Raw genomic sequence first — 26,343 nt, forward strand, 5'->3', positions numbered from 1 at the left:
CTTGCATCATTTTGCATGGCATAAAATACGAAGAACAAGAGGTTGGGGATGGCAGAATAGTAATAAAGACAGCGGGCATAAGCCTAATTACAGGCAGTCTAGAAAAGGTTTCCTGTCAACAGGATTCACTTTCTTCTGCCACTGGACCACCTGTACAGAACGGACCCCTGCAAAAATACAGCCTGCTATGGCTTAGCAGAGCCTTTAAACCTTTCCCCGTCTTTTGGCTCGGGAAACATGATGCACAGCTCCCCTACTTCGACATCTAGGACAGGCACCACCAGTCCTTACTCTTAAAAGAACACCTGGAAGCAGATCACTGTAACCCATTCCTAGTGAACAGGGTTCAAGAGTAGTGAGCAAATGTGTTTCTTTTTTTTTTTCCTGGAAAATACCCAGCAGTTATAAAAGTTTGCTTTTGACTTTCGTAAGTTGGCTAGGGACCGTAACTAACTAGGACAGAATTTGTGTGCGTTAGCAACAGCACCTGTACGTTGTAGGGTCCACGCTAAACGCAGATGCCCCTGGCCTCCAGCTCAGGGCCCTTTGTCCTTTCCTCCTCCAGGGCCTGGGGTCATTTGCAGCCACCAGCTGTTCAGAGAGCATCTTTAGCATCAAACTATCCTACTCTGTAGAGGAGCTGTTTCAAGCTTTTTTTTTTAAGTTTTCCATCAGCAGCAGATTCTGCAGGGCTAAATGTCTGCAGTCACCATCTGGGTCCTTCTCCGCAACATCTATAGAAAATAGGAAGAGACAGAGGAGAGAGAAAAAGAAATGACTTGAGGAAATTCCTGTAAACCATTATTTGAACTGTCAAGTAGAGGAACAATAAAAGGAAGTTAAGCTGGATATGAGACGGTTTTCTTCATTTTAGACTAAACTTTATTTAGCAACCTTTTTTACGATGTGTACCAAACTTTCTTGGCACTAAGATCAAAAAATTTCTATTTCCCCACTATTCTCCCTAACCACGTGACTGAGTGAATATTGGGGATGTTGTTTTTCAAAACATGGTTTTAAACAGAAATGTAAAGACTTCTTATCATTGGCTCCCACATAAACAGGGTTGTGGTTTTTTTGCAAAGTTTTAGTTGGTGTACTGATTCTCCACAAAGCTTCCATTAGAGGCCATCTATTAGAGGTGAATGGTATACTTCTTTCCATCACCAAGAGGTGCCTTTCTTAATGTACAATAAGCCTGCAATAGGAATCTAAAAATGGCTTTTCACAACCTCAGCCCAGCTTTTCCAGTTATGAAAACAGATATGCACTCCTTTGTATGAAGGGGCATAAACCCTTGGAAATACACCCAAAAACCAAGAACCTGCATGTGATACAGTACTGAATTCAATCCTTTGCTTCCCTCTAGAGAACAAAATATGGGGAATTGGGCTCCTGCTTGCCTTTCCCCGTATCTGTAAGTAGAGTTTCTCACACTTGGCAGCTTGAAGATGTGTGGACTTCAACTCCCAGAATTCTGGGAGTTGAAGTCCACACATCTTCAAACTGCCAGGGCTGAGAAACACTGACTGTAACTATTGAAAACTAGGACAGTTCTCTGCAATTTTGAGGGAGGATGCACATGGAAAATTCTACAGTATAATCCCTAAAACTTTAAACAAACAAAAAGAAACTTTTTCAGGTTAAACTCTAGTTAAAACCCCTGAAGCTCCAGTTCAGCCCACGTGCGTGAGATGGCCCTACCTACTTTGCCTCATTGCTATAGAGGCTGTTGGTCCTGCTCTAAGAAGCTAAATCTTGGGTTACAGGCCATATCTCAGGCAGCTGAGGTTTGGCCAAGTATTAGTGTTTTGAATGCCCTGCAGTAAACACAAGAGAAATCAGCGAGATGCAGCACTGCCTCCCCATTCTCCACCCCCCAGGATACAGAGGCCACCACGAAATGCATCTTAATCTGCTTGGGTTCTGCTCTGAGACAGCTGTCAGTAAGAGACGGGGTGTGTGTGTGCATGTGCAGCCTGGCATCTCTGTTCCTGATCCGCTTGCAGTGTGGAAATCAGGATATGAGACCAGCACGGGGGAGTCCAAAAAAGTGTGAGGATATCCTGTGCGCACAAGTTGAGTGCTCAGAGTCCAGCACCAGGTCAGCCTGGGTACATGAGTCACTCCCACAGCCCCACTCTATTGCTAAAGTGGCAGGGGACTTTTAGAAGGGTGGCTCAGCGATAAAGCCCATCATCTGCAAGTGCCCCCAACGTGCCAGAGAGCAAAACAAATCAATATAGTTTTTCAGTGCTACAGACCAATACGCTGCTTGGAGAACTGAAAGGCAAATTTGCTGTGCTGTATTTTCTGCCACCTCTCTCCATTTTTCCTGCAGCCTGGGAACTCCCGTTAGCAGCTATATTTTTACACATTTCAGTTAGCATACTTGCAGCGCCATTCTCACATGCTGACGAGCAAAAACGTCCATCTTCTCATCTTGGCTGTGTTCATGAACCTTACGCCACCCTCAAGATGAAACATTTCAACACGGATCGCCTAATGCCCCGTTTTGTCAAGTCCTGAATCAGCACAATGCAACTCTTACTCCTTTTGGCTCCGACGCTGCTAAGATATTGCTGAATAGGCAAGATTGGCCCAGAGGAGGAGGAAAGCCAGTTTCTCTGTCATGTCATGGGAAAGGAGGCATTTTGGTGGCCTCCATGAGCTCTTTTCCCTTTTAAGGGCACGGGACACGGGCTCCCAATGCAGGGATCAAAGGACTGGCTTTGTCAGTGTCACTTCCTCTCCAGTTCTCATGGGAAGCTGTCTTGCTTCCTGCAGATTCCTGGCATCTCACCCTTCAGAAGTGAGAGGTGGTCCAGCCCCCAGTGCTTTGTGACCTTCTGGGCACACGGAAGATCCCATCATCCACGCCCTCACAATGTGGGGTGTTTTCTCCTCTGCTCCAGAGCACCAGGAGACACAGCCTAGTTGGATGGGCTACTGCTCTCCCTTCTGAGAAAGCACACTCCTCCTCAGCACCAAGCTCGCCATCCCAGCTGTGGATTCAGCAAGTCCACCACATGATGAAGCTTGCATTTATGGCAAAGGTGCCCAACTTCAGGGCAAAATGGCTCCTTTTGCAGTATAGCCCAGTGATTCTCAACCTTGGCAACTTTAAGACATGTGGACTTCAACTCCCAGAATTCCCCAGCCAGCCATGCTGAAGTCCACATAACTTCAAGTCGAGAAACACTGGTGTAGCCACTGCAAAGCTTGACTGCTTGTGCAAATATGCCTCAGCTGTGCACTGTAGGAGCAGCCCAGATATTTTACATCTCGATAAGATCAGAGCTATTGCAGGAGGGCCTTCTCCATTGCGTATTCTGGCCTTGGAAATTTCTAGACCAGCCAAGCCTGCTGAATCTCCTCTCTCCTGATCTTTTGGCAGATGGCAGAGTTTCTAATTCTGGAAAAATGTTCCTCTCCCAGACAGATCTCCTTCCTGTCTCAAGGTTTGATCGTGGCACTGCTAACTTTCTTGCCATCTCCAGCTCACTTTTCAACTGCAGTTACTTTCAGCGTTGTTTAAGAAAATGCTTAGCTTTTTGAAGATGACACAGGGTGCTTTTAAGAAATGCATTTAAACGCAGGTTTCTTATCCTTGGTGGCTGCTGCATATGCACAGACCGCCACGCTGGTTGGGCTTAGCACTGCCACTTATCACATCAACTTTCCCCAAGTAGGTATGTCAGATTGGCCTTGAAAATTAGGTCGGCCTATCTACAGCTTCACCAAAAATACCAAAACTTCCTAACACTATCCTTTGCAATGGCCTGCTTTCCAAGGTTCCTCTCACCTGCCAGCCAGGCTTGAGTCTCTAGAAGTTCCTCCATCATGTCTTCTAGAAGGTGCTCTGCAGGTACACTGAGGAGTATGGAGGAGACTGAAGACAGAAGGCCATGCCGCACATATCTGCAGAGGAAAGAAACACCCTGGTGAATGCCTGCAGGAAGGAACCTTTCCCTATATCTGACAGGCCACAGGCGTGAATCTGTTTTGCAGTTCTGTTAACTTTACTTTGCTTGAGAACACCAGCCCAGTGCCTTGATGTTGTGACAGTCCCAGTACCAGGATCTTAACCTTAGAAATTCTCAAGACAATCCATTAGGAAGCTTAAAGAATTCTTTATTAAAATCTGATTAACACAGGACAGCTGCAAAGCTCTGAATAAGGTTTTGGTGCCAAAGCATTCAAAGTGATTCATTCCCTCTGATCTCATCCCTCCTCCCTGTCTTACAAACAAGCCCTTTTTCATTCCTGAATTCCCCCCTCCCAGCTCGTTAGTTCATTAAAGTGATTTAGATTCCAGGTGTCTTATCAGCACTGCTCGGCCTTTGCTGTTAACAGCTCAAGAAGGAATGTGCTGGTGCATTCTGTCTGCGAAGCTGCAAAGCTGACACAAAAGCTGACGCATGAAAGCTGACACGTTTGCAGTGCTTTATGGCAGGCGAGCAAAGGGAGCCTGACGGATGTTTTTGCATTATACAGAACCCAACTTTGGGCTTCTGTGTCAAAGTCTCCATTTTTAGCTGTTTTACGGAGTAGGAACCATCACAACGCCCACTAGCTATAGCAAAGTTGCTTTCCTATGTGATGCACCATTATGTACAAATTGCAAACAAAAAAGAGATTCAAAAAAGCTAGTGGGGCTCATGAAACATGGCCTACGTTCTCTTGACGTGTGTAAAAACTAGAGGAGGGCAGTATGATTTAAAATGGTTTTCCACTCTTAATGGCCGTTCTCTTTCTGTGCTTCATATTATTGGAGATTCAAGAACGAAAAAAGAGAAAATTAGGTCAGGGTGGGACAACAGCAAAATTTTGTCCTGCTGGAGTAAGGCTTTTTTAGGCACTTTTCAAGTCTGTCTAGGTGTTCGCAAAAACTCACGTGTCGGTGTGGAAACGCAGGGCCCAAACAAACTCTAGCAACGCCTTTCCCATTGCAGCTGTTACCTGCCAAAAAGAGAAAAACTCGTAAGAGGATCTAAGAAAGAGCAAGAAAGAGAAAGAGGATCTCAAGGAGGTAATGGAAACTGAGATGGTCGGAGATATCAGACGTTCTGAGGCAGGAAAACCGAAGAATGATAAAGATAACGAGAATGAAAGGGGTTAGCTGCCATTTAATAATGCTGCAGTTGAGAGGGGGCATGTCTGCTCTATCTTGCCTGCTCTACTTGGTTTCAGGCACTGTTGTTTATTTGTTCAGTCACTTCTGACTCTTCGTGACTTATGGACCCACAAACGGAAAAAAGATGCCTGGCTCATTAAAGAAGGGACTGGGGAGTTCTGAAAGTTGAAAGCCAATACACTGAAAGTGGACTATGACCCAGAAAAACTGAACAAGTCATGATTTAGGTAATGATACCAGTAAGCTGGAAATCTTCATCTTACAGGGGACCTGTAGGATGAAATAGACCTAACTTTTTAAATATTTTCCCAAGAATAAATGTATCGATTTACTTATTTATTTGGATATTCATAACTGGCCCCTCCTCCCCATAAATCCACCAGTAATGCTCAAGGAACCTGGCATTTTTTTCTTTTAAGCAAAGACGTTGCATCTTTTTTTTCCAACTCAAAATAAAGGATCGCGTCTTGGAAGACTGCTGGGCACCTCAGAGCCAGGAAGGAGGGAGAGAACAGGAACCAAGTGCTGCCCCAAGTGCAAAATATTCTACTCTCCTAACTCCCAGGAATTGCTCTTCCTGCACTGCTAGGTGGGGAGTCACGCCAGGCAGCTGGATGCCACGTACGTGGCCAGGAGAGGGAATTATGGAGCTTCTCCACCATCAGGCTGTTAAAGCAGACACCCCCCTTTTGCTTCGTTCCCTGCTTCAAATGGAAGAGGAACCAGAATGCCAACTCTCAACCATAGCAATTCGGGAGGTCTTTGGGGAGCTGCAAATTGTCCACCCCTGTTTTAATGGGGAGCAAATCCGGAGCCACTCCCAGGACTGCAGGGCATCTCGTGGGACCGTGAGCCTCCCCTCTTGATTCCTGGCACAAGGTGGCCTGGGGACTAGATGCAGGCCAGCGCTGTGCCCACCCTCCGAGGGTTCCCGTGCACCCCATGGGAGAGGAAGCCCAGGCCACCGAGTGCTTGCAAAGCCCATAGGGAAGCCTCTCCACTGTCCTCACCGCAGCGTTGACTGCAAAGTACATGAGAATTGCCAAGGTGTGCACCAGCCGGCCCAGGACCAGGTGATCGTCCCCCAAAAGGTCAAAGGTAGTCAGAGGCCTGGAAGGCGGAGAGAAAGCAAGAGAGAAAGCATGGCTGGGGAATTCTGGGAGTTGAAGTCCACACATCTCAAAACTGCCAAGTTTGAAAAACAGTGGTCTAAGTTTAGAATCCGCGTGACGGGGTGAGCTCCTGTTGCTAGTCCCAGCTCCTGCCAACCTAGCAGTTCGAAAACATGCAAATGCGAGTCGATTAATAGGTATCACTTCAGCGGGCAGGTATCGGCATTCCGTTTAGTCATGCCGGCCACATGACCACGGAAGTGTCTTCGGACAAACGCCGGCTCTTCAGCTTTGAAACAGAGATGAGCACCGCCCCCTAGAGTCAGACACGACTGGACTTCATGTCAAGGGAAACCACCTTTTACCTTAAGTATAGAGTGGCCCTTTTATGCTTCACTTTCATTGGGCAGCTTAAACTCCATCCCTGGAGGAGACTTTCTGACTACCATTTCTGCGCCTCACTCAGCCACCAGCATCTTTTAACCACTTGCTGCCAGACCTCATCCCTCCTTCAACTTCCCATCTTTAAAAATCTAAATAAAGAGAAAGTCAGCTCCTTGGGACACCCCTATAATCCCTACACCTCCCCCAATTTTGGGCCCTCAGTGGATTTTACCCCCCAAAATCCCAGGAGCTGGAAGCTGAAGTCCAACACGTTTGAAGGACACCACAGTGAGGAAGTCTGTTCTGAAAGGTCCTGAAGAGGTAGGTGGTCTCACCTGTCAAAGGTCCGAAGAAGTGGGAAGAAAAAACAGCCAGCAACTGGGGCAAACTGGTTAGGGGTGCCCAAAGGTTCTGCCTGGGACCGGCCCTGTTCCGGACAAAGAATAATGGTTGGGCGCGAGGCAGCAGGAGACACTTTGCCAATCGTGGAGTTCCTCCCCCCCAGAACAGACCCACTGAAGAGTTTCTTTGCTCACAAGAGATTGTCTTGTATTTGGGCGATGCCCTCTAAGCATGGAAAACAGAGAAGAGGTTGAAAACATCTGCATTTATTTTTTATTTCAATTTGGAAAGCCGCCCATCTCAACCAGTTACTCTGGGTGGCAAGCAGTGATGAACAGAAGAAAAACAGTTGTATCCCACGTACAAAACTTAAAATGCATAGCAGCCGAGAAAAAGAACACAGCACCAGCGCTAACGCAGCCAGGAGATGGGCCCTTCCGCACACTCGGGGCCCCAGGCCTGGGCACAGAAGCAGGTCTTTAGGGCCCTACAAAAGCTCAGCAGCATCAGGGCTCTCCTAATCTCCAAAGGGAAAATGTTCCATTGGGCAGGTGCTAGGGCAGAAAAGCAGGCTGTTTTCCCCTGAAAGATTATTTTTATATATGATCACGGCTGTGAGAGAACTAGATGTGCAAAAATGGAAAGGTTCTGAAATACGGCGCGTCCCCAGGTTACAAACCCCTGAGTTACGAACAACCCATAGATATGACGGGCTGCTGGCAGTACTCAAAACGGCAGACGGCTGACCAGCAGCGAGATCTGACTCAAAATGGCGGACGGCGCTTCCCCCGGGGACCAAAGAACCACTGAAGTCGTGCAATGCCTCCGTGTGCATCATGAAGTAGCGTGTGCATTTTTAATATCCTCCGCAGCCTGTTTTCAGCACTTCCTGAAGGCACTGCGTGGCTTCTGCGGTTCGTCAGCTCATGGAAGGAGTGCGCTGGCCGCAATTCTACCTCACAAACGCCCCTTCCAGTTTGCAGGCCAAGATGGAACGAGAGTACTCTAAGTGCTAACCCTTAATAATGACCTTTTTGGTATGCTACAAATCAAGGTTTCTCAACCAGGGTACCACAAGAGGCCACTGGGAGATCAGGATTTATTTAAAAAATTATTTCAAATTCAGGCAACTTCACATGAAAGAGGAAAGTTTCATTCTTTATTTTCAATTTAAGAACACTGCTAATGCATCTATACAGGCCTACCCATGAAACGAATATAATAATTGTGTAACTTCTGGCCTATCTTTGAGCCTGAATGGGCAGGGGTTCCCCAAGGCCTGAAAAACACTTCAAGGGTTCCTCCAGGGCCAAAAGGTTGAGAAAGGCTGGCTTAGAGAAAGATCAACTACTACTTTTTTTAGTGACTGGAAACCCCTTACGGACTTTTTGCTGAAAAAAGAAAAAAAATGAACTGGTGATTTATGGATCTAATGGTTAGAAGGGGTATGGAGAGAGAGGGAGAGAGGGAGGGTAAAACATAAATGTACTTGTAATTGCTGTTAAGATCGGAAGCCACTTCTTTATTATTATTTCTTTCCTTTTTCCTTCTTTTCTCTCTCTCTGTTTTTCACTTTTCTATTACTCTTTTCTATTTCTCTTATCTTTAACTTAAAATTTGTATTGTTTTTACTCTGTGGAAAAGCTTCTTTAATAATAATGATAGACAGCATATATAAAAAAAGAAAAGCAGGATGTTTTATAAAAGCCAAAGTGGGAAGAACATTCCTCTTAAATGGAAGAACTTCGTATAATATTCTTGTTGGCTTTGTCAAGCATGTTTGATTGTTTTTTTAATGGTGGCTTTTCTTCTGTTTTTTTTTTAATAATTATACGGTATAATTGTTTTTATGTGATTATTGTAGACTTGGGCAGCGTTATAAATTTCTGAAATAAATAAATCTCAGAAGATGCAAGCGGGCATGAAATGGGAGATGATTAGGAAGCCTTTTAAAATTAACAGCGGTCGAAGGAAGGATTAAAAACAGATCAGCAGAGGTGACAGGAAGGGAGAATATTTAATTTTTCAGTCTGTGATGGTTTTGATTACAAACCATCCCCATCAATATTGCAAGTTTTCCATGTGGAGAAAAAAATGCAGGCATCCTGTTTGATATCTCTACAGTTTTCCACTATGGGATAAGTAGCAGCAGAAAAACCACCTATAATTAATTGCTATTACTCTAATTGTAAATTAATGATTATGCTGTTTATGGTTTTATTATATTTATTAGTGTACTGTAGAAGTTTTATTCTTGTAAATGTTGGGAGTAAAAAAACAGGGTGGTCTAAAAGTCGAATGAATTAATTAATGAATTGGGGAAGGGTTAACTTCTCCCCCCAGCACAAGATCCATCAATAGTCATCACTTGGGTCCTGATTCTTAGTGACTTGAATTCCAGGATGCAGATTAACCAACTCAGCACACAGGAAGTGCTGAATGAGCCCCCATCAGTTCCACAACATTTGGAAGAATCAAGGCTGAGAAAATTTGAACAGCCAACTTGCTGAATGAAATGAACTATGACCGAGACATTAGGAACTGGTGAATGGGCTGCAAGAAGAAAGAGAAGCACACGTTTCTACAAGGTAGGATTTCAGAATAAAGGGAGATGTTCCTCAGTTGGAGTAGGTTCTATGTGTACTACCCATAGGCTGTGTTTGGCTTCAGTGCCATGTCTGTGGCCTTCAGAACCCCGCTGAAAAAAGGCCAAATGGTTCACCCAGGGGGGTTGTGGGGTGCTTAAGTGGTGCTGGGGTTGAAGGGTCTTTTTAAACTGGATGGATTTTCCTGGCCCACCTTTGCAAATCTTCGGGTCTTGCTTCTGATCCTCTCATCCACCACTTTCTGCCAGTCTGGAGAAGAGTTGTGGGAGAGGACTTGGATTCTGGGGCAGCTGGGACTCTGTTTCGAGCGAGGTGAAGTTGGCCGAGACAGTTCCTGGGCAGACACGGCCAGCACCTGGTTGAGAGACCAGAGGCCATGATGGAAAACTCATTTCTTTCAGCAGAATGCGTGCAAACTAAGAATGATCCCCCCCTTGATCTACACAGAACAGCGAGGAGACAGAAGCAGAAAAGTGAGCATTGTTAGATCCATGCTTACATTCGCTCACACAGATAACTGAATTCCATTCACTCTCCTGGGCATCTCTGTGTGGTAGACTGTTTAATAATAGCCCTATTAGCATCCAGCAATGTAATTAACTATGGTCTACAGCAGAGTTAGCTCTTAAACTTGCCAAGGTAGTTTCTCAACCTTGGCAAGCTGGCTGGAGAATTCCAGGAGTTGGTCCACATCTCTTAATGTTGCCAAGGTTGAGAAACACCGGTGAACAGCTTTCTCCTGGCGTTAGTATAAACTGCATACTCCGCATTTATCTGAGTGCAAGCTCGACTAACCCAGTAGATGTTGCTTCAGAGTAAACCTGCATAGGATTGCATTGTTCGAGCTTTCAGTTCTGGCTTAGCATACTGCATGTTCGTAACCACCTTTTAAAATGATAGCCATTTTCAGGACTCCACATTCATTTGGTTTATTACGCCAGAACGGTACAGTTGAAAGGGACCACAAGGATCATCTAGCCCAACCACAACATGCAGGAAAAACCAATTAAACCATCCCTGGCAGGTAGTTGTCAGCCTCTTGTTTAAAATCTCACAGAGGTGGAGAACTCACCGCCTCCATAGGCAGACCGTTCCACTGTTGTACAGATCTTTCCATCAGAAAGGGTTTCCCCCCCGCCCCTATATTTAAATGAAATCAAAAGAGCGGCAACGTATACAGTTTTGGCAAGCAGGAATCACGTACATCCAGGATGTCCATACGTTGACGCAGACTGTAATTCAGGGAGTAGAATTCAGAGGTCAGATATTGAGCCACCTAGGAAACAGGAGACAAGCATTTCTTCAGAGGTTTTTCATGGCTTTTTAGTTCTCCCGCTTTCCCTCTATCTGTTTTCATGAGTGACAAGGCAGGTACAGAAGATGGACCACAGAATTCCAGCAGCAACCATGTGGATGGTTTTGGGTCTTAAATCTTGGGATTCCTCACTCCTTCCTAGAAGGACACGTGAGCCCTGCCCATCTAGCACAGGCTTTCTACTGCTCTGAAGTGCAGGAAGGGGGACCCTGTAACCCTCCAGATGTTGAACTGAACCTCCTTTTGCCAGGTGGGCTAGCTGAGAGTTTTCCACAGACACACACACATGGGGAGAGCCAGGAATTCCCCACCCTTTTCCCCAGATCCTTAGCTAACTCTGCTAATGTCCCTTTTCTACAAGGTTGGCAGATCCTTTCGCCCCAGAGTCAGGACAGGGACTTACTCGGATGGGGTCTGTGACAGTAACAGCCACCAAGGCACCTTGCCGAAGCCCCAGGAACCCTTCAATGTAGCTCTTCTCTTCCAGGTGGAGCAAGACTTTTGCCAATTCCACACTCATCTGGACAAAAGGAACACGCAGAGAGGCAACCCTGAATTTACTATAGAATGCTGGGCGGAGGAGTGAGGAAGAAGATGTCATGTGGCTGTCCTGAATCTAGAGGAAGCCACAATGTAAAGCTGAGGAAGCAGCAACTGCAGCTGCAACGTTGCTACCTTTCGTCCATTCTGCAAGGTGAACCCAGAAGCCTATTCTAAAGTAATTGTTTTTGTCATCAGAGAGTATGCACGAACTCCAGAAGAGCAGAGTAGGCCTGTTTGTTCTGGGTTAAACCAAAGAAACCAAGGACATCATGATATAAACCATGATTTATCCTCCCAGGCAGGTATACAGACACCTCCCACACTTCAAGGAAAGAAGATCTCACTTTCACTTCTTTTCCTTAACCCCCTTTTGGCTCAATCTTCAAACCTACATTTTAAACCAGTTTAGCTGGCTTGTTTCACATGACCTGTAGGTAAGACTAGGTTGCTGGGTTGAACAGAACAATAAGCTATGGTTAATGAAGTACCAGGGGGAAAAAAAAATCTGATTCCCTTTTTGGCACCCTGAGACTCACTCCACCCTTTGCTTCTCCACCCCCATAAGTCATGGTATGTTAGGCAGCCTGAACTGAGTCAAGGATCCAGGTCTGGAAAAGGGTTTCAGTTAAGAATGATGTTAAACTTTAACTTGTGCTACAAGATACTACAGGTAGTCCTCGCTTAACTATAACAATTGGGACCAGCATTTTGGTTGCTAAACGAAGCTGTCATTAAGCGAATCTGACCCGATTTTGCAATCTTTTGTGTGGCAGTTATTAAGCAAATCACAGTGGGCATTAAGTGAACCACATGGTCATTAAGTGAATCACAGTTCCCCACTGATTTTTTTTTGCCAGAAGCCAGCCAAGAAGGTCGAAAATGGCAATCATGTGACCATGGGATGCTGCAATGGTCGTAAATGCAAACTGGTTGCCAAGCGCCCAAATTGTGATCACGCTACCAAGCATCCAAATTGTGATCATGTGACCACAGGGATGCCACAATGGTCATAAGTGTGAGGACAGGTTGCAAGTTGGGTTCTTTCCAGCACGGTCGTAAGTCCGAACCGCCACTAAACAAATGGTTGTTAAGTGAGTACTATCTGTATTTCTTGTCATTATATATAGCTATAAAAACATTATTACCCCACAGGCAATCCCTAATCCCTAACAACCACAGCTAGCTACTTCTAAATCTAAACTGTGATGCAAAGAGGCACAAGCTGCATTTACCTCTTGAGCGGTGGCTGTGTCCCTCCGGATCAGTGCTTCCAGGACACCCATGGTGGCTTCATATTTGTCTGCATCTTCAGGCCCCGTCAGAACTGAGGGAAACAGAAGGGGACCACATGAAAACGGGGAGGAGCTGCAAGCAGAACTGGCTCTGTCAAATTCCAGACCCAGGATAAGAATGGCGATTGCTTGTTTATTTATTGAAAGAAACTTTCTAGTTTCTTTAAGCCTAGAACAAAGGATTATTGCAACCCTGAGTTCACCCTCTGGCTTGCAATTTAAACAGTCCCGAAAAAGGATTAGGAAAGAGAAGGAAGAAAGCAGACTTGGGTGTGTGTTTGTAACAGCAGAGTGCTTATGAAGGCTAACAGAGTCCCCCCTTTGGGGGGAGATGGGCGGTGATAGAAATTTGATCAATCAATCAATCACTTCGCTGCCAAGAGGCTGTGGAGTGAGGCCGTTTATCAGTTGTATAAATCAGGGTTTCTCAACCTTGGCAGCTTGAAGATATCTGGACTTCAACTCCCAGAATTCCCCAGCCAGCATGGGAGTTGAAGTCCACACATCTTAACGTTGCCAAGGTTGAGAAACACTGGACTAGACCAACTGAGCTTCGGTTCCCCGCTCAGTCATCAAAGTAACCCATTCACGGATTCCAGCTTCTTCACAGAGCAGGCACACGTTTTCAAGCCCAGGTTTGCACTTGCCTTCCTAGCAGCAGGGGCTGCACCCTAAAAACCAGGAATGTCCAAGACACAACAGCAGGCGGGACTAGGACGAAAACCAAGTTCAATTCGAATTTACAGTAGTTTCAACATACACACAATCATACATGATGGTTCCCTATAAATTCAAATTCAGTTGAACACGCTTTGTAAGAACATTTCCTATGTACTTAGCGGTCTCCCTTGCCACCATATGAAAAACAACGATTCGTTGGTTAAGTGAATACATTCTAATTTCTGTAAGTAATTGCTTTTGATTAGCTTTGCTGAGCTGCCTTGATACTGTAACCTTTCGGGGTTGCTTATGATTTTAGATAGTACTGCAATGATAGAGGTTTTTGTGGATGTTTCATAACGTGGTTTCAATTGTTACTATGTTCTATTGTGGCTTGGTTTGTAGAGTATATAAGCAAACAAAATTAGAAGGGAAAGCCAAGAATTTAGGTGGCTCTGGGCCAGATGTGCCCAGTCAGAAACAACTGTGGAAGTCAAACAGAGGGCAGAATCAGCTGCACCATGCTGGGTTTCCTGAATAACAGGTATTTTATAAGCATAACCAGGAATCAGCCACCGTGGGAAGAGAATCCTGGGATCTCAGATTCTTCCTTCTTCTCTTACTTTCAACGCAATCCCTGATGTAGGTGGGAGCTCTGATCTTCTTCAACTCTTTATCCTGTGACATGTTATACGGAACAAGGTCGTCATCACTACAAAAGAAATCCGGGAAAGAATATTCATTCCCGTGTCCCAATTCACACACGGGCAGCAACAATGCTGCTATTGCTTAACAGTATCATTTTTAACTTACCTGTCGAGCTCAGAGTCAACTCCCTGTTCTGGTTCTTCAGCAGCATCCAAGTCTGGTGTCGCACTGGAATGTAGAACAGCACTGGCTGCCATGTTGGGTCTGCTGTCCCTGTAACAGCAAAAAGGGATTGCAATTTTTAAATGCTATTAAGTCCCCTATTCTCCTAAGCACAAGGAGAGTTATATTTCCAAGCTGGCCAATGACCAGTTTTTTCAGTGGTGTAAAAATCTGGTAAAACATCATATAAAGCAATGATTTAAAACCATTACAGCTAAAACATCATTATAAAAAGTTGTTGTTGTTGTTATGACGGGTAATCTACCATTAGATTCATAATCAAAGACTGGTGGAAACTTAATAATTCAAGTCCTAACCAGGAAATACTATTATTATTATTATATCCGTATAGTTACTATTATGGATATAGTTATATCCTCCTGTCCTCCTCCTCATTATATCCATGTAGTTTTAGCTGTAATAGTTTTAAATCACTTGCTTTATAAGGGATGTTTTTAGCAGATGATTATGATGATGATTACAACTACAATAATAAGCACCTTCAAGATAAACTGGCCACAAAACACTATTCAGTAATTCAAAAATATTCTCCTAAAATGCCAGAAAAGTAAGACCTTCACCCGGCACTAGAAAGACCATTATGTACATGCCAGGCAACTAGTGTGATATGGCAATTCACAAATGGAGCTCTGTCCCTGAAAAAGCCCTTAAATTAGGAGAAGCAACACAACACACACACACACACACACACACTCTTATGGCATCTGCCTTTCTTGTTATCTCTGCAAAGTGCTTCCCCACACAGTGTGGTTTATTAAAATTTAGGCTATTTCTGGGCATGGAAGCTAAGCAGGGTTGGACCTGGTTACTGCGTACAGGAGATAGGAGACAAAAGGGAAACCCCAGTTTAGACTGGGGAGTCCAAAAATGATCTCAGAAGAAAGTGACAGCACATGCCTTCCATATCTTCACCAAGAAAGCTACAGGGAGTGGTTCATGAAGTCATCAGGACGCCTTTACTTCAGCTATGCCAAGCCACCCAGCACAAGAAAAGGCGACGTTCTGCTGATGGAACATCATTTCAATCCCCAAAGAACGAAGCTAAACCTTACCCAGTGTTTGGAGGCTCAGTGTCTGAAGTCTCTTCCAGTCTTTGAGTTAGCAAGGATTTCAGTTCTTTAATCTCATCATCTTCTTCGTACTAAAACATTCAACATTTTAATAATTCAAACTGGCTAAAGAGATTAGCATTCAGGTTAGCTTCTGGATAAGGGCCGGCGCTAGTCCTAATTCAGAAATCTGGGGTGGATTTGTTGTTTCATTGCAAAAAATGGCTGCTGAACATAGAGCTGAAAGGTTTTATTTAATTTCAACCTCAGGCCTGTTCAGCGTTAGATACGTTTTGCCTGCATGTCAACCCAGATCAACCACAATGGAGAATTACACCTTGCTGCTCCCAAGCCTGCTGAAGCTCACAAATTCCTTTTTGCTTTCTTTGCCTTGCAAGGCTTTATGGGGGTGATAGAAAACATTGGCCTTCCACTGCCATCCAAATTCAGACAGCTGTGGTTGAGATATAATGGAGAAGCACAAGGCCAAGCTTGCAGGTTCTAGAGCAGAGTGCCACTGAAATTCAGCAGAGGAATTGTCAAAAACAAGGGTAGATTTTCAAATGGGTGGGAAATGTACAAAAATTGCAGTGTTCCAACCTTAAAAGAGAAGTAGGACAGATGAAACCCTTTTATAATTTGTTGTCCAATTCTAATTTGTAATTTGATAGGAGATGGAAATTGTTAAAGACATGGTTGGTGAGGACTTAATCCTCAATTATTATTTTGTCCATTCCTTTTTGGAGAGCAGCCTTGGACTTGTCCCCCAAAGGCCAAGCACAGATCTTAGACAGAGAAAAGCCTGTCCCCTTGAATGCTTCATATAGTTAAAGGAGAGAGCCAGTTTGGTCTAGTGGTTAAGGTGCTGGGCTAGAAACCAGGAGACTGTGAGTTCTAGTCCCGCCTTAGGCATGAAAGCTGGCTGGGTGACCTTAGGCCGGTCTCTCTCTCTCAGCCCAAGAGCCAATCAGGAATGGTATGAGGGTTCTAGTCCCGCCTTGTGCATGAAAGCCAGTTGGGTGACCTTGGGCCAGTCCCCCTCTGTTAGCCCAACTCGGTGCAGTGGAGACTAGGCTCCTTGTGATGCACCCCGGGCAAAGTGACCTGTCACGGCTAAATAGTCCACACATCTGGCTGCTGGGCCTCACAAGGATTTCCCAGCAAGGAAAAAAGCAGCTTGAACACCAAACTATGCCATACGATTAAAAAAAAAAAAGTTAAAAGAAGCAGGGAAACCCACCCCCAACAAACCTGCCCTATGGGGTGGAGGTTGGCGGCTGAGAACTCTGCCCCATTTTGCAGCCCACGGTCATTCTACCACTGCAGGCCTTAGTCATCAGACTGAGAACTGCAGTCTTCAGCCATCAAAAGACTAGCTGTTCCTAAAGTTCAGTTTTGGAAGAAGCCATAGGCTGACCCTGGCTTAACCTCATACATTAGTTTCCCAAGTTCAGATACAAGGGGGAACTGTCATTTGTTTAAAAGCAGAAGCCAAATTGTCTACTTTAATGATTTTGACCAGGCAACAGTCCTCAGCCTGAGGTTCACAGCTGCCTTGTGGCTTGGCAGGGCATCCAAGCCAGACAGAAGCCTTTCAGCAACTTCACTGGAAAAATCAAGCAGCAGAAGAAAAAGTGCCGAAGATTAGGATTTCTTTAGTGTGTTTCTTTTGCCACAAAGCCTACAGCAAAATCACCCTAACCGCTTGCCTGGAACTCCAAGGTGGGCCCTTCCGGTGTTAGCCTGCTGCTGACACATTCCGCCACTACCATTCCCATCCGACGGATCCGGGGCAAGTTACTGTCCAGGTGGCACTTCATCCCTCCCATCAGGCTGGTAAGCAGCTCTAGAAAGGCAAGCCAGAAGCCATGGAGCAAGTTCATCCTGAAACGCAGCCCCGCCCCCCCCCCCGCCCCTGATCAGGCCTGATCAATGTAGTCCATACGAGAAAACATCTTAAAATGAGTTGCAGAACCTCCTAAAAGGTGCTTGCTTTTTTGATCTTCTTTCCCCATCTCTCTCTCGGATGCCTCCTACTCGTATTTTGGCTAAAGAAGTTGGAGAGGGAGGGAGGGAGGGCTGATGGCTATAAGGAAGCAGCCCTTGAAGAACCTGAGACCAGAGAAAGGAGCTAATCTGCCCCACCCTCTCCCCAGAGCCACCCTCTTTTCCCTCCTTTACCTTGCCGGTTGGCGGAGATTTCTTCTTCCTTCAGGTGAGAGAGGCAGAGGAGGACGGCCTTGCTAATGTACAGCTGCTGCTCGGCTGGGGAGTGTTTCATGGCACTGCTGCTACTCCAGGTCTCCAGCAGCTCTCTCAGTATCTGCACCAGAAGCTCAGCATCAGGTTTGAGCGGGCTTTCTGCTCCGTCCCATCCCATCCCATCCCACCTTACTTCATCTCTTTCAGCCTGAGGGAAGAGAGCCAGGAAGGCCCTGGGGAAGCCCACATTCAAGTCCACCCTGATCAACTCTGGGTCGCTCATGCTCCGTCAGCCCAACCTATCTCACAGGGTGGTTCTTACAGGGCAAAATCGGCAGAAGGAGGGATCTATCACTTTATAGAAATTTGTTTGGGCGTAGGAAGGCGGATCACCTTGAAAAGCCAGTGTGGTGAAATGGTGACAGTGCTGGGCCAAGCGTAACGAAACCCAGGTTCAAGTCCAACGTCAGCCATGGAAGCTCCCAGGGTGACTTGGGGTCCATCCCTCCCTCCCTCCCAGCCCAACCTGCTTAAGAGGGTTGTTGTTGCAGAAAAAATTAGTAGGAGGAACGCTATGTATGCCATCTTGATCTCCTGAATGAAAGCTGGGACATAAATCTACTATAACCATCTTTTAAAAAACAACCTCTTTGCCCTTTTCATTAGTGATATATTGAGCAGCGTGAATCCCAAGCAGGAAGGACAACAGCTTCTGGCACAATCAGGCAACTTCTGACTCCTAAATCAGATCTGATGCAGGTTTCGTGACGCACAGATCCCCAGTCCTCCACGCACCCCTCTCACACAGGGAGAAGCATACAGCTGTAGACTTGGAAGTGACCACAAGGACTGCTTAGTCCAGCCCTCCGCAATGTGTAGGCCAACAAACTAACCCATCCATAAATACCCTGCTTACTTTGGTCAGCAAGGGGCGCCGTGTGATGTCCAGGGCAAGGTATCCAAGGAGAGTCTGCAGCACCTTGGTCTGGAATAAAATCAGAGACCTTACGCGCTGTCAAACACTGGAAACCACTCGAAGAATGAGGAGCAGCTAGCAGGGTCGAGGACAGATGGAAGTAACAACTGTCAGAGTCTCCGGATGAGAGAACTAAATCTGGTGACTGAGCCCTCGCTTTATAATGGGATGGTGAACTTGACTGCCATGTTTTAATTCCTGGTAAGATCTCAGTCTTTTCAAAAGCAGGTAAGCTCATCCCACCTCACCGCCCTCCTTTGTCCCCCCATGGCAACATCCACGAGACACTCACCGGAAGGCTGTACTGAAGCAGCAACAACTTTTGTGTGATCACAAACTGGGCCTTCTTGTTCTTGACCACCAAATTCCCCAGCAATCGCGACAACACAGCAGGCCTAGCAAGGCAGACAAACACACTGATCAAATTCAGCCGTGTAACACTGGGCTGTTTTCAGTCACTACTTTGTTTAGAAAGTGCACAGTACCGTAAGAACATAAAGCATACCCAGAGCTATTGGAAAAAAATCAATATAATCTGCCTCTCATAAAACAAACATGTTACTCTACCACAGAGTTTCTCAACCTTGGCAACTTGAAGATGTGCAGACTTCAACTCCCAGAACTCCCTAGCTAGTATGGCTGGCTGGGGAATTCTGGGAGTTGAAGTCCACACATCTTCAAGCTGCCAAGGTTGAGAAACACTGCTCTATCATCAAAGAGAAGCGACTAGCTGTGCTGCATTATAGAAATGATTAGAGGTTCTCTGCTCAATTTGTATTTTTTTTAAAAATGCACTGCTGAATGCAAACATGGATCCAAACAGGGCTCCCTGTTAATGACCAGATTTGCCCTTGGCACTCAGCCATGGTTTGCTAAATAAATCACAACTGGCTGGAATCGCACCTGCTGAGCCACAAATCATGGCTTACAAAATAAAGTGGCTGGGTCCATACGATAGGGATGTGCAGTGCTTTGCAACCAAAGCAGAAAATGTGCTTCGCTGGATACCTGGGTGTGCCCAGTGCATCAGTTGGTGGCTCCTCAAAGAAGTGGCATCTTTTCCTGGGCTCACCCTGTACCTGCACAATCCTAGAAAAATACACAGTGGCGCTGATGGTGCACCTGTGTCTGTTCTGCAGTGCACATTCCCAACGTGAACCTATATGATGGTCACGGTTTTCCTAAGCGTAGTGTGCGAACCCAGACACACAGTGACCAGCAACTAGGAAGACAGAAGAGCACGGGAACTCTTCTGTTGTGCTTCCTTGCCGGTAGTATTCAAAACTAAGCCACTAGATCTTGGAGCTACGACTAATTTCAACTCACAGCAGAAGGATCTCTTGATGGCTGCTAGATCCAGACGCTGCAGTGGCAAGAAAAGGAGAGGGGCTCCTGTGCCATGGCGCCTCCTTCTCCCAGTAACTTGGCCACTTACCCTGGGGTTGCCCGGACCAAGCCACAGACCACGGCTTCCATCCAGCGATCCGGCACACTCTCAAAGAGTCGCCAACAGATTCTCTGCCAGATGCAGTCAGACTGAGTACGACTGGTTAGGTGAGGCACCAACACGCTTAAGAGTTCTTCTGCATTGACAAAGAGCAAAATCATGCCCTTTGAGATTGGAAAAAGTGAGAGAAGTATCACGGGCTGAGCTAATAAAACAAGCCGCCCTTGACCCTTCTCAGAAGGTAGGTTTTAAAAGAGTTGTCAAGTCGAAAGGCAACCCACGATGCTTCGACATTTTTGTTCGCACCACTTAAGACAATAAAAGCATAAAAAACAGGTTCAAAGCACAATAAATTTCAATAAATTATCTATAAACTTCATTTTAACCAACTAACAAATGGCAAGCAGCAGTTTCCAAAGGCCTTGGGGAACGACATTTTAATCACCTTCTGAAAAGAGGCTCTCCCCACTTCAGCACCCAGAGGTGCCAGAAAGAGCAAAGTTCAAAATTTCAGGTGACAGAACTTGTTGAGCGTTCCAGTCGCCTCCTGACCCCAGAGTCCAGTCAGGTGCCTAAACAGACCTTCCACCAGAGAGCTGTGAAAATCCCCAAGCATTTGTTGGAAACGCTCTGCATCCATAAAATTCTTGGGAGGGAAGCTCCTAACTGGTCATCCTACCCCACAAATTCCAGGGTGAAGACAATCTCATCTGAACCAGGAGGACACCTCACCACAAAGGACTCATGATCATGTCCCCCTTCACCAGATCGCTCAGCAAACACATCCCAAAATCAAGGTCCAATGTGTATCCACCCATGCGAGTCATGCCCGACATTACTTGAGACCGGTCCATCGTAGCTCAAAGTATAAAATCAAGCCATTTGAAAAAAAATGAGGAAAAGGAAAGACAAAACATGTCAACTCAAGCTTTTCTATTCATTCAGCCTCCAGCTCCTTTTGTAGGCAAACTTCCCAACTTGAACTGTCATTTACAGGTTGTGCCAAGCGAAGCAAAGCAGACTGATTGATGAAAGTGTTACAGCAGCAACACCCCAGTTTGGAATATTATTCCCATAATATACAGTATATATAAAGGTATATATATTATACATTTTGATGGCACTCACATGGTATTGGCAATCAACTAACAAATATTTTATTTATTTATCTATCTATCAAATTTCATCACCGCCCATCTCCCCCAAAAGAGGGACTCTGGGTGGTTTACAATAAAGCTAAAAAGATTAAAATACAATAAAAATGTATAAATATAAAATATAAAATTTTTGATAATATATATAAAATACTGTTGTTCCAAAACTCAGGTTTTACCTGTAGGTCAGGTTCATGCAGGCACGCTAGTCTGAAATGCGGCTGGCCAGTCTGTGGCTTAGTTTAAACCCCCAATCTTGAACCCATAACGTTTTGGATAGAGAGCTTGCAGTTTAGTCATAATCAGACTAAGTCCCAGAGCTGGATAAAGCTCCCTACCTAATCTTGGAAAGCCAGAGAGCAAAGGCAGATAGATTTTTAGTCTAATTCAGCACGAACCATTCCATCATATTTGTGGTTATCTCACTGCACCACATTTGTTAACAGACTGTACATAGAAGTTTTTGGAATGAATTCTTCCCATTTCATTCAATTTGAACAGTACAAAGACAGCAATGTCACATGGGTAACAATTATGTACTCACTCTGTCTCCCGTGCACGCAGACCTTTCCTAACACCCGAGATACAAAGGAGATGGAGCAATCCAAGCCACCTGGAAGTACACAAAAGACCAACAGTGAAGGCATCGATCAGATCCACTTCCACCCAGAAGCACTCTTCTTAATGTACCCTCAGTCTGCTGTAACTTTCTCCCAGCTGGCCAAAACACACTTGCTAGTTGGGAATTCTGAAAATATGAGTCCAAGGACATTGGTTAAACCTCTGAAGGTAAAAACAGAAACATCTTCTAGGTCAGTGTTTCTCAATCTTGAGAACTTTAAGATGGGTGGACTTCAACTCCCAGAATTCCCCAGCCAGCCATGGTGGCTGGGGAATTCTGGGAGTTGAAGTCCACCCATCCTAAAGTTCCCAAGGTTGAGAAACACTGCTCTAAGTAATGATACACCAAACTGCCATTATTCCCAACCTCACTGGCAGGGGCTTGTGGGAGTTTATGTCTGGGAGATCAAAGTTTCCCACTCATAGGCTTTGGGATAACTTCTATTTTGAATGGCAGCATAAATAACTTATAAATACATAAAAACAAATGTTTAGATGAATTCTTTTAGAAGAAAAAAACCTCTTCTTTTTAAAAAAATCATTTTTTCCTATAACTGGATTTCTTTTTGTCCATACATTCTTCTTGGTTCCTTTCCTTCCTGTTCAGTAGTTCCTTCCTTCCTTCCTTCCTTCCATGGCCGCCCATCTCACGAAAGGTAACTCTGGGCAGTGTACAACAATCCAAAAAAAAACCAACAGTGTATATATAAAACAAGCATTGCCTAAAACCATTATATAATTATTAAAAAGCATTAAAAACTATAAAAGCAGAACTAAGAGAGAAGAAAATGATAGACGAAGGGATGTTAATAATAACGGAGCCACCTCGCTAGTTCACCCGTCCCCTGGGGTCCCCAGGCCTGCTGGCATAACCAGGCCTTGAAGGACCTTTGGAAGCTCAGCAGTTCACAGCACAGTTTTCACCCATCCCTCTCTTACATCTCTTAACCTGCCCGTCAACACAATCCCTCACCTCGTAGCGAACCAGAAATCCTCTCCATCACCTGGACAATTTCCATACCAAGCAACGGAAAATAATTTTGAGGGAAGAAGATGGGCCGGTTGTCTCCCTGGAGTTTGTTCCCTAAGTGGTCAGGTAAACATGCAACTTTGCTGAGGATCACTTCCTGCAGAACTGGAGAACCGGTTTCGGTGTGTTGCTTGCAGATTTCCCATATTAAAGCAGAGAGTCCGGACTTCTGCAAGAATTGCTCCAGAGTGTCAACAGCTTTATTCAGACAAAAACTTGGCCTGCAGGGAGAAGTATTTTCTGCTTTTAACGTGCAAGAAAGAGGCGACAGGACGGCACTTCACCTTCTAGCCAGGTCAAGGCCATACAATGTGCAGCATAGAATTCCTGTGAACCTCAGGATTTTTAAAGGGGAAAAAACCGAATTCTGAGGTTCCTGCCTTTGTGTGTGGGTATAGCAGGCATTACTGCTGTGGTATCTTCCTCAGCTGCTGTGTATTTCAATTTTTGCATTTGTGGTTGGAATTGTTTTTAAGTTATTTTAATATGGTTTGCTGCCCAAAGCCACTTGTTCAGATCGGTGGCCATGCAAATTGAATATATAACCTAGGAATCCACAGATCTTCATCAAGTTGCCCTACCCACAAGGATTCCTATTCTTGTCATCTGCAACTCAGATTCTGACCTTCCTTTTTTTTTAAGTCTTATGATATTTATTTATTTATTTATTTATTATTCACATTTCTATCACTGCCCATCTCCCCCTAAAAGGGGGACTCTGGGCGGTTTACAATAAAATTCACCTTAAAACCTGACATCATAAAATCACCAATAATAAAATAATAAAAATATAAATATAAAATCCAAGTGGGAGATTTCCATTCCGTCGGGAGAACTCTACATCACCAGCCGCCCCCAGGAAGAGCTATTGCCCTTCCCATCCCAGGCGAGGCGGCAAAACTAGGTCTTCAAGCCCCTCCAGAAGGTCGGGAGCGAAGGGGCCTGCCTCACCTCGGTGGGTCGAATGTTCCACAGGGCGGGCGCAAATATTCCTTGCTATGCAATTTTTACTGGTATGAAACCCATAATACTGCAAGTGGAATTTTGCTACAACTGGATCTTTTGCCTTGCACCTGCAGTCCTAAGGAACAAATACCTGCTTGCAAGCTGTTCCAGCTCCATCAGGAAGTATGTGTTAAGACATTTCTACAGAGCTGTCCTTTTCTGCTCAATGACAATCACGATTAACACTCAAACTTCTGATCCTCTTTCTTTTTAAAATCTTCTTCAGGAGGCTCTCTTTCTGACTCAATGAATTCGGAAAACAGAGAACAGAAATGGAAGAACTGGTTTTGATAGGCCGCAGGGATGTCTGATGTCTAAAAATGTGAAGGGACTCTTTTCTGCATAGAAAAGTATGTGGTTCTTATTTGCATGACCCCTGTTTGTTGAAGGGAATGGAAAAATCCATTTGAGGATTCAATCTTCTGCTCTAGGAAGACAATAGCTCCTGTGCAGAACTAATTTAAACAGAGGACTCTCTGGATCCTCTTACAGCAAAAGTCATTCACTAATGGAAAGTTGGGGTATAAATATCCACCTCATTTTCTGTTCAACATACATTGAACTTTGTATGTTGTCTACGTGAATAGGAATTTGAATAGGAATTCAAAACAGAATTTTCCCAGGACACATTCTGCAAGCCTAACCAATGTGCTTTGTAAATACAGGTACTCCTTGTTTAGTAACCATTCGCAGTTACGACAGTAACTTTATGACCAATCTTTGCATTTACGACCTTTGCAGGTCTGTAAAGCAAAAGAAAGCTGAAGTAAGATCATAAGCACAGTGGCAGTTTAACTTAGCGATCGCTTTGCTAAACGACCGAGTTGCCAGTCCCAGTTGTGGTCGCTAAACAAGGACTACCTGTAGTTGTTTATGACTGAACAGCTAGTGTGAACCAGGCAAATGGAGTTTACCCAACAAACAATGGCTTAACATTTCATGTGGACATGGCCATCAACTGAATTTTTAGCTAACAAGCACAGCATTCTTATTATCTAGTGTTTATTCTACTGGCCATAACAACCACTTATCGGCAACTTTTATTTGGCTAGCCCTCTAGGTAAAGAAGGCAGCTTTTGAAACAATTATATAATTATAGAGAGAGATCCTACTTACTCTGTAGAAATTATATTGTCTAATAGAACCATAAAAGATTGATCTGCTGGTCCATCAATGAAAAAGCTAGCCCACAGTTCTTTGGCTTCCTCTGATGGAAATTGCTCTGGCCAATCAGGACTCAGGTTGCTGAGCAGACACTGAACGAAGGTAGTAAAATGATTGCGAATAAATTCTTCCTTCTCTTTCACAGAGGGTGGATTTTCAGATTGATCCAGGTACCTCCTGATTGTCCACAAAGTCTTCTGAATCTGGGCACTATCTCTGGAAGAATATAGGGTGCCAACTGCTTCTTTAACTGTATGACGAACATCATGCAACTTAGGATCCATTTCTTTTGGCTGCTTCAAGAAAAAACAAGAAGTTTGATAAACAGTTCAGAAGATGGTGGGAGCACAGTTACTCTTTACTGTTCTCTTAGAAAAACAGAAACTCATTCTGTACTATTAGGACTAGGAAAGAGCTGCAAAATAGATCATTTAGTCACCTCCCTGTGGCTGGTCTTTTGGGAAGACTTTCTAAAAAGATTCCCAGAAATTGCAAGCTGAATTTGGAGAAACAAGAAAAAAATATTCTGAAGGGTCAGTGGAGGGAGAAGAGGTGAGAGTGGCACATGCCCTTGAATTAGAAATGGGAAGTGTGCATAGCCAGCTAGTGCTCCAAACAGCAGAGCTGGCCGGTCAAGCACAGGGAAGAGTGAAAAGCACGTAGGGCAATTATTCCAACTGGGCCAGCCAGGGCTTTCTGAAGGAAATGGTAGGATATAAATAAAGGGAATAACTTTAAGGAAAGGATTATAAGTTTACAATAATACATTTATACGGCATACAAATATAATAATAATAATAATTTTAACACTAGTGGCAGACAAAAAAGGGCAAGTGGGGCTTTTTGAGAGAAATGGTGGGATAAAAATAAAAGGAACGACTTTAAGGAAAGCACTATAAATTTTTAGCAATGCTAATAAAGGCATACGAGTTTATATTATTGTTGTTGTTGTTGTTGTCTCCCTCCCCTCAATTGGATTAGCTAGTTTGTGGCTCCACATGTGACAAGAAACCCAGACACCGCCCTAACATCTTGTGTGAACCAGCTGATTTACAGCTTTAGGCGCTGCACGTCACGTGTGAACCCCACAACGGTGTTTTACTAACTCTTTAGCGCGTCTGAACACAGCCACAAGGAGCCCTGCCAGTTACCGATATAATATGCCAGAATACGTTCATTTATGTTCAAAGGGATTTATTTCTCACGAAAATATATTTAGGTTATCACTCACTTAGCTCTCCTTAACGGCGCTGATACCAATCCCGCAAACGCGCCTCCGGAAGAAAACAGGCGGCGCTCTAGGATTTTATCTCCGTTCTCTGCCCGCTTCCTAGAGGCTTAGGGTCAACCAATAGCACCGCTCCCTCGTGACAGGAAGTTGAATTGAGCGCCGGTCTAGCTCCCTCCTTCCGA

The 26,343-nt window shown here is 44.8% G+C and overlaps 1 protein-coding gene across 1 annotated transcript; it reads right to left on the minus strand.

Moving 5' to 3' along the window:
* Positions 1–412: 412 nt before the first annotated feature.
* TELO2 (telomere maintenance 2) lies at positions 413–26,210 on the minus strand. The gene is made up of 21 exons (XM_063315180.1): positions 26,037–26,210; positions 24,883–25,226; positions 22,705–22,982; positions 21,655–21,723; positions 19,945–20,092; positions 18,802–18,904; positions 18,450–18,518; positions 17,513–17,654; positions 17,041–17,177; positions 15,335–15,423; positions 14,205–14,312; positions 14,015–14,103; positions 12,672–12,763; positions 11,300–11,416; positions 10,786–10,857; positions 9,775–9,936; positions 6,969–7,060; positions 6,148–6,247; positions 4,898–4,962; positions 3,806–3,921; positions 413–734 (listed from the first exon to the last, which is right to left on the minus strand). Exons 2-21 carry the CDS (start codon positions 25,212–25,214, stop codon positions 646–648), a joined length of 2,469 nt encoding a protein of 822 aa, XP_063171250.1. The 5' UTR covers positions 25,215–25,226; positions 26,037–26,210; the 3' UTR covers positions 413–645.
* Between the last annotated feature and the right edge of the window lie 133 nt (positions 26,211–26,343).

The sequence above is a fragment of the Candoia aspera genome, chromosome 14 (genome assembly GCF_035149785.1).
Source record: "Candoia aspera isolate rCanAsp1 chromosome 14, rCanAsp1.hap2, whole genome shotgun sequence".
NCBI classification, from domain to species: Eukaryota; Metazoa; Chordata; class Lepidosauria; order Squamata; family Boidae; genus Candoia; species Candoia aspera.